General features: G+C 39.1%; 1 protein-coding gene across 3 annotated transcripts in view; it reads left to right on the plus strand.

The window, feature by feature from the left end:
- fmn2b (formin 2b) overlaps positions 1-10072 on the plus strand; it is a 32482-nt gene extending 22410 nt beyond the window's left edge. For 2 of the 3 annotated variants that reach the window (XM_038736335.1, XM_038736336.1), the window contains 8 exons: positions 529-675; positions 2374-2433; positions 3478-3598; positions 4121-4213; positions 5029-5080; positions 6470-6619; positions 6866-6947; positions 7767-10072. In XM_038736335.1, the coding sequence (XP_038592263.1) occupies positions 529-675; positions 2374-2433; positions 3478-3598; positions 4121-4213; positions 5029-5080; positions 6470-6619; positions 6866-6947; positions 7767-7793 (732 nt within the window). In that variant the 3' untranslated portion in view covers positions 7794-10072. The remainder of the gene's footprint in view (positions 1-528; positions 676-2373; positions 2434-3477; positions 3599-4120; positions 4214-5028; positions 5081-6469; positions 6620-6865; positions 6948-7766) is intronic. The other variant, XR_005447091.1, reaches the window with a different exon arrangement.
- The last annotated feature ends 1201 nt before the right edge of the window (positions 10073-11273 follow it).

The following is an 11273-nucleotide window of genomic DNA, read 5'->3' on the forward strand; positions in this document are numbered from 1 at the left end:
GGAGCAGCATCTCTGGCAGGTACGCACAGTTTGGCTACCTCAGTGTGACGCCAAGACTCTGGGAAACTGCACAAAATCCCTGTGCCAGGAAATAGTTTCAGCATGACCAGAAATAGTTGTTTTTGACATTTCTGCTTGTGCACAGATTAAACAAATAAAACAAATCAATCAGTGAGCTTTATAATTCCTGAACTTTGGACATAGCCAGGCTAGCTGCTTCACTCCGCTTCCATTCAACCATTGCATTAGCTGTTCTTGCATATACAGCAGATGAATCAAAGTGTCATCATCGAGCTGAGCTCTCAGCAGTAACACTGAACCAGCTAAACATGGTGCTCTGTTCTCTTTATAAAGGTTTTCATTTCATGACAAAATGAACAATAGTTTCTAGAGATTTGATGTGTATGTTTCCGCTATGGAAAGAATCTCTCAAATGTGTAGACCTTTTAGCAGTTTTGTCAATACGTGTTTTCTCCTCGCTCTCACTTTGTCTCATCTCTGAACCACACACTTCTGTTTCCTCTGCAGGCGTTGCAGCACAGCGAGACAGTGAAGAAGGTTCTAGGTCTAGTTCTGGCCTTTGGTAACTTCATGAATGGTGGTAATCGAACCAGAGGCCAAGCTGATGGCTTCACCCTCGACATCCTGCCCAAACTGAAAGATGTCAAGAGCAGTGTGAGTAAAGAGGAAAAGATGCTGAAACTCAAAATGCTGCTCTTCTACCCTGGACCTGGAGGCTTACAGTCTACATGTTTTTTATGCTGACTATATTTGTGTAATTTAAAAATAATGTGTTAACATTACACATCTTTCTAACTTTTTTGTAGTTTGCAGTGTTGCTTGACCCTATATTTATGGACACATCTAGTATACGCCATTTCTACACATTTCAACACAAAATTTTAATCTGTCCCCTCTGTGTGCTTTAAGGGTGTAAATAGAATTAAATTATTCTTTTTAGCCCACCCAACTCCGTCAGCTCAGATCAGGACTCTTATAACTTCCCAACATTTGTTAAGCCTACAGAGTAATGTGGGACGGCCATCGTTCTCTCACAGACGAAAAGCACTAACAAGAAACTGCTTTGATTTAGCAATCCAAATAATATTCATCATGCTCCAGCTCTCACATCTTCTGTCTAGTCCTATGAAAACAATCTTCATCAACAGTGTCCCTTCCACCTTGAAAAGAGGACTCAAATAAAACACATACTACCATTTGACATAAGTAAGTCGACATGGGCGATTTGAGCTGATTCATGCTCAGGACAGGTTTTACTCCTCATATCCAGGGGAACAAAAGTTCTTGCCGTGTGTTGTACTGTACTTGAATAACCTAGTAGTAGCTAGCAATGACGTGACTTGTCAGCTGTAAATTATGATCTTCTCAATTACAAAAATGTGTGGACATTGTTGTAGAGGAGATGTTTTCAGACTTTTCTCAAGGGAGTTAAAAGAAATCCTGCGAAGTTATACAGCATCCTATGGACCATCCTTCATGTTCAGTTTCCAGTGTAAAAGCATTGGTGCAGTGACTGACAACTCCGTTTAGTGGTGATGTGCTTGGCATTGCAGTTGCAGACCCAGGCCTCATAACAGTTGGACACTCATAGTCTTGGGTAGTAGTTAGGTAAAATAATATAAACACAATCATTTTTCAATCAATAACCAAATTACAAGGTGTCTTATGCAATTCAATTTTTTAAAAAGTAAATTAAACACATTAAACTAAATATGGTGCTCTGGGGTCCACATTTTAACTGCTCTGCTGTTGAGGGACTCCTAGCTTTTGCTCACATGGGAAAAATAAACCGTTATTGACTTTGGAGTGCTTGAAAAAAAAAAAACAACTCTTATTTTTGTAGCACTTTTCAAAGACATAGGTCACAAAGTGCTTTCCAAAAGCAATTATACAGATCTGATGAGGAGTGATTTAGCCACATATGCAGGAGCCTGACTCTGCAATGCTCTGTAAGTAAGAGTGAGAATTCAACTGGATCCTATACCCAACAGAAAGCCAGGGAAGAGATTTCCATATGGGGATTTTATGAGACCGTCTATTTGTCCTAGTGAGTAGCCTTACGGCAGCTGTCTGGATTATGAGGAGAAAAGTGCGTTACAGTAGTCAATGCGAGTAGCGGTAAAAGGTGTGAATAAGCACCTCTGGTTCAGCAGTTGAAACTACAGAGCTCAGTTTACTAATATTTCAGAAATACAAGATCTGTTGAGCTCCTTAACGTGGGGGTTGAACAACAAGCCTTGATAAAATATTACCCCTAAATTACACAGGTTGGAGTGGGCAACAGAGGAAAAGTCACAAAGAAACACTACAAACACATGACTTCTCCACTCTTTTCCTTTTCTCTACTTGCAGGACAGTATGAAAAGTCTTCTGTCTTACATCGTTGCATACTACCTCAGACACTTCGATGAGGTAAGCTTTGTAATTATTATACGCACAGTGTAACTCTCTCTTTTTAGACTCTTACCTTTGACCATTGCTTTTTTTAGTCCAGGTTTGTATATACTCTCATATCAGTTATCCTCTCACACAGAGATTATATTCAGAGCTACTAGGAAAGCAGATCTACAAAACAAAACAGGAAGTGAAGTTCACGGAACACACAAGGACAGATCTACCAAAGTAAAACATGGAGCAACTGCAAAATCAGGACATGGAAAGGACCAAACTAAAACATGGAGATAAAAGACTAAGGACAAAGACACAGGCCATAAGTAATAAAACACAGAAGTACATCGACCAAGAAAACACTAAACATGAACTAAAGCACGGGACTAAGAACTACAATGAGAGACAAGATAGTTACTAAGAAAACTTGATAATAAACTAGACTACAAAACTCCAAACCATGACAATATCAAATAAACACAGGAATAAACAACAGCACAAAACCAAATCCTAACAATCTCTTAAAGTTCATATTTTATATTTACTGCATTAGTATCCAGTAAGCTAATAATGATGTGTGTGGTGGTCCTAAAATAGTTTCAGACATTTATGATTAATGTCCTAATTGTTTATGTCTGGCCTAGGAGACGGATCTCTCCTCTATTGCTCATCATGAGCTTTCCTCACTTGTGTTCCCTGTTAAAGGTTTTTTGGGGGTAGCCTGAAGACAGAGTGTGTTGTATACTGTACATATTGCAAAACCCCACTTGTGATTTGTGATATTGGGCTGTATAAATAAAACTGACTTGGCTTAATGTCATAATGTTAATATGTATGAATGTGTGTATCTGCCTGTCTGTCCATGGCAGCAGAAACTCTGTCTGTATTGACTTGGCTTAGGAACCAGAGGGTACCACAGTACAGTGTGTACTGGTAGCTGGAGAGTTGCCGGTTCACCTCCTGGACTCTGCTGAGGTGCCCTTGAGCAAGGCCTGGAACCACTTACAGCTCTTGGGCAGCATCACTCTAAAATCTCTCCCCACAGTAACTCTTCTTCTTCCTCACCAGGATGCTGGTAGAGAGACATGTGTGTACCCTCTCCCTGAGCCTCACGACCTGTTTCAGGCTTCACAGATGAAGTTTGAAGACTTTCAGAAAGATCTGACTCGATTCAGGAAGGACCTGAGAGGTAACGCACACACACACATTCAGTACACAGTTTACATCATAATTGGCGTCTGCTGTTGGAGTCGTTATCAGTTTTATTTTGTTGATTATTGTCTATTACCTCAGATTTCTTACCTGTGTGGACTGTTTGCATGTTTTGGACCCTTGCCTCACTAGAAGCCTGTACAGCTTTTATTTTATTATTAATAAAACACCATTTAACAGAACCTGCTCTGCCTTGGTGTGTGTGTCTGGGCCCACTCCCATGATGTTCTGCTTACTCGCTTGACTAAACGTGACCCTACTGCAGTGTCATTTGTGATACTATTGGGGAAGTACCAAATTTGGAGACTTTAAACTTCTACACATGGTGCTTCTACACAAGTTTTGTCCTTAAAGCTTTTTTGCTTGTACTTTGCAACTTACACAGCACCTGGGCATCTAACCACCCTTGGTTTACCATACTGTAATATTTGTTTACTTGTATTTTACACAAAATGTGCTCTTGGCTTGATTGTAATTTCTGTCTCAATTATTTTATCAGCGTGTACGTCAGAAGTGGAAAAAGTGTGCAAAGTTTCAGACGAGGATAACCTGCAGCCTTTTAAAGACAAGATGGAGGACTTCCTCGCAGAAGGTAACTGACAAAACAGCCCCATTATCTGAATAACATTCATATAATCTGCACCTAACAATTTACATGCCGTGCCAGGACAGGAAGTAGTGTGTTCTTTATCTAGTGAGGTAGAAAGTGGGGGTAAGGGGGTTTCCAATTCCAAATGTTTGTAACTAACCACAACCAATTGTTTTAGTAGCGTAAACTCAAAGATGTCCTGTTTTGTTTTATTGTTGACAAAATTTACATTTAGTGTTTATCACCAAAACACACTGTGTGTACCAGACATACAACCTGAAGTGGGCGTGGTTTATACAGGCAGTTACATTAAATGAAATGAAAATTAAATTAAATGTCAGTCTAACAACAGTAGTGGAAAGATATCATGCCACCAAGCCCTAATGTTCAAACCAACAATGAATTCCATCTGTATGGACAAAATTTGCTGCTGTGCATACCACTGATTAGCATATTTGATGAAGTTGAAGTACTTACATGAATCTTGCCATCTTCACATTGTATCCACATGGTTGAAAATGCACTTCCTGAAAGTCGCTATAAGTGTCAGCTAAGTTAATGAATTTGAAGAATTTGTCATATTCTTGTCTGATGAGACATTTGGACAAAAACCATAGGTGTATTACAAGAGCCGAATACATCACATCCAAGTGGCCATTATTATTACCCAAATTCTAGAAAAGCTGTGACTTGTGACATCAAATCAATGTAAGATCTATGGGACAGGCCGTTTAGTGGCAGTTGATAACAACAGACTCAAGTATTTGCTAATGTTTCATGTTTTGTATTGACCTCTTGTATTCGTCCTTCTTTCTCAGCTAAAAGTGAACTGGAGACCCTCGAAGCTCAACTCAGCAGCACTCACAAACTGTAAGAACAACCTCCTTTATCTGTTTTATTTCAACTGTCTGCATCCCTGACAGCAATGCTGTTGTACCAGTGAATTCTGAGGAGAGCTGTGATCTCCACAGTACATAACACTGTGGTCAATGCACTTCATCCATCAGCTGGCCATATATCTTATGTTTACATTAACATTACAGCATAAATTATAGCTAAAGCCTTGATCAATACTTCAGTGAAAACGCAGACGCGCCCATGCTTTGATACATTAGGGGTCTGCATATGCAGAACTCTGGGCTTCAACCAGAGTTGTGGTGGACAAGGCTGGCAGGCGGAAATACTGGCAATGAGCAAAATAAGGGGGCTGGGTCAGTACAAGTTTTCTAGATATACTAGATTAGACTCAACAATGACTGGATGTCTGGCCTTTATGTCAGCAGGCTGAGTCTTGATCAGGCATGTGGATGCCGATTGCTAGCAGGCGAGGAACAGTGCCAAAACAGGATAGCCTGGTACACCCACACTTCACTGGAAAGGAGGGAGGGGGAGAGAGAGAGAGAGAGAGAGAGAGAGAGAGGCAAAACTAAAATGCACCAAGCATTCACCCAACCAGATGTCACAGCAGGGGGGTTGTCAGCCTGTTGCCTTAGGTTGCTGTCCTCTCCATTACTCCATTAGTTCCCAACCTAGGGGTCAGGCACCTTCAAAGGTTACCAGATAAATCTGAGGGGTTAGAAGATGATTATTGTCAGAGGAAAAAAGAAAAAGTTCTGATACATAAATCTGTTTTCAGTTTTTGGACTTTTCCCCTATATTAACTCTTTTGGATTTAAAAATGAAGAACTGTCTCTTTGGTGGAACTGGTAACAAGTTGTTAGATAAATATATACACCATATATGGTAGGATTTCCCCCATTGTTTTCCCCAGGTAACGTTCAAATAATACTTTTGGGAACTACATGGCCACAACTCAGGACTTCAGTCACATCAACATACATGTTGCCTATAAACCACAAGCATGTCTGCTGTCCACATCCATTTTTGGTAATATATCCACCCCTGTAGGGGGTAAATTAAATTGACTTCTTTTATTAGCATATTTTTTAACTTTAATTTGTTTTGATTGGCAGGTCTCCCAAGCAACCATGCTAAGCTGTGGAGGTCTCGAAAGTGACAAATATGCTTGCAAGCGCAAACTCATATTCTAGCCTCAAAATGTACTTTCAATCCCAGTTTCAGTTTCACCCAAATTTTTCTGTGGGTCAGTGAACATCATGGGTGTAGGGCTTCTGGTCTTCACATATACTCAAAGTGTGCAGTCACTGAAACATCAGCACGGTTTGTTTTTCAGTGTCATATTTACTCATGGGTAAAAAAGGAATGTCAATAAGTAAACTTGTTATTGTGTCCTGTCAGGTTCCTGGAGCTCACAGTGTTCTTTTCAGTGAAGGCCAAGGCAGGAGAGAAGGAGGTTTCACCCAATACTGTCTTCTGCATCTGGCACGAGTTCTCCTCTGATTTCAAGGACCAGTGGAAGAAGGAGAACAAAGCCATTCTCAAGGAGAGGTAACATGTGCTGCTCTAGAAACTGCTGCTGTTCCATTTTCCTTCTTTCTTTCTTTAAAAACAAAATAAAAATACTTTTTACTTTCTACTTTAAATAAGATCAAGATTAAAGGTCATAAATGCAAAATGAAGACCAGCCAAATGGATTACCAACATGACATTACATAATTGGAGCTGCTAAGTTAGTAAACGTGGTTAATAGAGCTGGTGTACTGACTAACTGTATCAACATTATGTGTTCTGCAGGTTAAAAGCAGCAGAAGAGTGTTTCCGACAGGCCAAGGAGAAGGCTTCCTATAGCGTCAAACCTAAACACGCCTCTGGCATTGTAAGTTGACCTTTTCATGTTACAAGCTTTAAATGAGCACTAAGTTAGCTCCAGTATGGAGAAAGAAGACAAAGGGTCACAATCACATTTAACCTTCACTTCACTTTAATATTTACAGAGAATGACATTTATGTTTAGGCTTTCCTAGCAATGTACATATTATGTGAAAGCAACATAACATGTTAACAGCATTTAAGCCACTCGTGACAAACTTAAAGAGCAGCTTCTAGAATGATTAGCTAATGTGGTAATTTAATTATCCATGGAAGCATGAAGGCAGGTGAAACAGGCTTCATGCACACATGTAATCCAAAGGGAAGGAAACTCGTTAAACTTCTAAACTTAGCCCACTTCAGCTTTTACTGCTCTGGTTGGTTTAGTCTCCGTTTTTTTCACTGCAGGACCAATGAGCACTAATTAGCTTCAGACAGGGGAAATGGGCTGGTTAAGGTCACATGATTAAGGCCACTATCACTTGCAGAGTCTCTTGAACAGTTAATTTAATTTATTTAAATTTTTTACAAAAGATGGCGATCAGTGCTGGCTACTAATACAAGACATGATGGGAAATTGTGCTACCAGTAGTGAAGCCAGCATACCTCTAACTTCCATTGTGAGCGTTTTAACTGAAATTATCTCTTTGAGTGCTATTATCTCTCTGTCAAGTCCAAAGAACTTGACCAAACAGTGGGTTACCCTAATATTTATCTCACTTCAAAATTAATTTTAAGTTCCCTACTCTTGTTGTTTTTTATAGCATATAGTAAGATGATAGACATGTGTATTGCACTTAACCTCTGTAATGTGTCCTTTCTACAGAAAGCCAAGCTTGGCATGAAGATTTGAGTCAGTGGACTTGGAATGCTTGTTTTCCTGACTTTGGGCACAGACAATAAAGTATAAGGAGGACAGAAGAGAAAAATGAAGGGACAGCACAAATGCATGTATGTGCAGCTGAGCCTAATCTGTACATCATCATTCATTCATTTCTTTTTTCCAGTGTGATCACATTTGCCTGCTCTGCCAGCCTGTTGCCTTAGGTTGCTGTCCTCTCTAGCTGCTCTAGGGCCACCAGGCACCAGTAATGATGTGTTGTTGGGATCACCACAACTCAGACAAATTACATGCAGTATACACCAGCTGGAATAACAACATATTGTCTGTGCAGCCTATAAACCTTCATATATAAAATAACAAATATATTATGAATTAAGTTTTTTCAGCAGTATGGTAAAGTCAAAAAATAAGCCACACAGTACTGTAATCTCCATAAACAGACAAAAGCCTCAGTGAGAGGGGATGTGAGGAAGACTTCTTTTTTAAATTCTGACTAAGGAACTGGCACAACCAACAACCGCATGACTCAGTATTACATGATTATACCGAACATGACTGTCCTTCTGGCCATGTAGTATTTAAATTCAGCTAATTTGAGATTTTTGGATGCACAAAAATAAAAAATAAAAATGTCCCAGAGTTCTGTAAGGTACACATGTTTTGACCAATAGGTGCAGCAAACACATCTTTGCGCATTTAGAAGAATAACAGGTGTATCGATTTATTGCACAGCCAAACTAACATGGGCTGATAAGGTGACATGCAATTTTAATAAAAAGAAGACTGTCATGGACATGATAATACTGATCAGACGTCCAGTACATAAATCATCATGTCCTGTGAATCCCTTGTTTCCCTTGGAAACAGAGTTCAATACAACCCATGCCCTAAATAGTTTGAAAAACAGGAGCTGATAAAATCTAAAAGATTATAACTTCAAACTGTTAAGCATTCAGATCCACCAGAATATGTTTCTGTGAATGTAGCTTGGGAACAATGGAGATAACAGCACAAGGATGATGTAAGGCTGGAAGGCAAAACTCAGCTGGAACATTAAAAGCATTCGTCTGCAGTAACACTGATGATCTTGCCAAGCACAAACATGCACTCGCATGTATAATTTCATCACTTGTATTTAGTTGAAAGAAAAAAAAACTTCCACTATTTGCAGTCCACTATTTCCCACTATTTCATCCAATCGTAAATATCCCCATATATACAGGCTTTTGCTTTAGGCTATAATGTTATGGTCTATTTCTTGTTGGCATAAAGTATTCATTATAAATGGCCATAAATTCTTGAATGCACTGGACAATTTCAAACAAATGAAGGTGGCACTAAAATAGCATACACTTAAATGGCCATAACTTAGTGGTGACAAGTCTGACTCATGTTAACGTGTCAATTTATCTTTGTCCAAATGTTTGATAAAATCATCTTTAGAGCTCTGTGCAGCATTGGTGAAAGTATGCATTTTGTTTGTCTTGGAACTTAGCCTGGGAGTGTGAAGAGGACCATCTTGTCTGAATAGAAATGTTGAAACCTCAACAGCCACTGAAGTCAAAGAGAATGAGAGTGACTGCCATTTAGCAGTAACAGCACTTGCTGAGATATGTTCTGGTTATATTGTGCAAATATTACTGACAACAACTTCAAAACTCTATGTTCAAAAGTGACAGAAATCTGAGGATTCCCAGACAGCAGCTATGTACACATCCTTTCAAATGCCTCAGTAAATTGTCTCACCTTGCTATCAGTTCTCTCTACATGGACTCTTACACACTACCACAATGCTGTTTGTAATTCTATATCTTAACTGTACAATCGGATTTATCCTCTCAGTAGAAAATCTAACTCAGTAAACATTTTTACAGCAGTGTTGATGGGCAGGAGAAGAAAGCCACTGTAAACTTACATGTGTAATTTTAATGTATATGTCATATCATACCAGATATGCCATAGAAGGTGTATGTTTTTTCATCACCCCGTTAATCACATCTTTGTGGTTGAAAGCTAATTGGTGAAGGATGTATAATGCATTAAATGACAGTTATTGAATTTTGTTGCAGAACTAATGACTATCGATGTAAAGTAATAAATTTATGGTGAGACACGTTTTGTGTTTCTTTCATTGATGTCCTCTTCTGCTGGCCAACATGATACACTCAATAAGAACTTGACTACGTTTCATGTGCAATAAAAGTTTTTGTATACATGTATATGAAGAGGATGCAAGGGTGTGGGAGTGGTGTCATTTATGTAAAATAAAGATTATGAATTCTGCATTACTTTGGTTTTATGCAAAATTTCTTTGTGATAAGGATGGGAACATGACTGAAAGGTTGCAGTCCAGGCTGGACTTGAATGAGCCATAGTTTACTTTTTTATTACCAATAGTAAAAAGGTGTAGTGGTTTCCCCAGAGTATAGGAAGCTGAAGTCCTGATATTAAATCCAGGCTATCTCTTCTATTAGCTTCAAACTTTTTAATTAGCTCCTAGAGGTTTTCAAACTCTGAGGACACCAGGGGTGGACTGGGGCAAAAAAGTGGCCCAGGAATCTTTTCCCGGTCAGCCCATTCTCTGTACAAAGCATTTGTCAAGACTGTACTACAAAATTGAAGAAATGGTCTAAGGCTTCTGCTTTGGGCCTTGTAAAAAAAAAAAAATCCACATTTTAACGGGCACTGACTTCTTGGCCCTGGCTATCTCTGTCAACAGCAGGATTATCCTCAGCCTAGATGAGTGATTAGGATTAGGATTAGGATCAGAATATTATGTTAGGATACCACTAAAACATAACATTACCAGTATTTTATTATTAAATGATAGTATTTAATATTAGTACATCATGTCGGGATGCCAGTATACCTTTATTAGGATACAAGTCCTAGTCAGGGAAAAGTAGCAGCGGTCGTAGTAATAGATTAATTTCAACTAGACAGTAACTAGATAGAATTACAGGGCCAAAATTGATCATTTTAGTAGTTTTTCTTTCATTAACCCAGAGGTTAGGTCTGCATTTAAAACGTTTCATCATGTTCTGAAGTGGAGTGTGTGACTGATTGACATAGCCAATCATATTAAAACCGCTCTACCCCACCCCATCTGGGCCAGTAACCACCCACAATGGGCCAGTAGATCATAATATCAGTACCCCAATATCTTCTGTCTGGCCCACTCAGAAACTTATACGTAAATGACTTGTCAGCTCTGTCTCTCTGCTGTTTGGTGCCAAGCAGATAGTGTACAGTGGTTTTATCAGAGCTTTAAACAGCTGTCTTCTGCTGCTTTAAACGAAGACGAATGGTTGAACTGTCCTTATTGGTGATTCAATAACCAGTTAATGTTTTAATTCGCAATGCAATGGTGAAATAGGCAACAGAACAAATATCTCATATTCTCAACACTAAATCTGCCAAAGACAGAATAATAGTTTATGCAGGAATTTAGGATATCCCCCCTAAATCACAGTAATCCGAGGCGTTAAA

The sequence above is a fragment of the Micropterus salmoides genome, unplaced genomic scaffold (genome assembly GCF_014851395.1).
Source record: "Micropterus salmoides isolate LMB-PRFRI ecotype aquatic unplaced genomic scaffold, ASM1485139v1 Ms_hic_scaffold_21, whole genome shotgun sequence".
In the NCBI taxonomy this organism is placed as follows: Eukaryota; Metazoa; Chordata; class Actinopteri; order Centrarchiformes; family Centrarchidae; genus Micropterus; species Micropterus salmoides.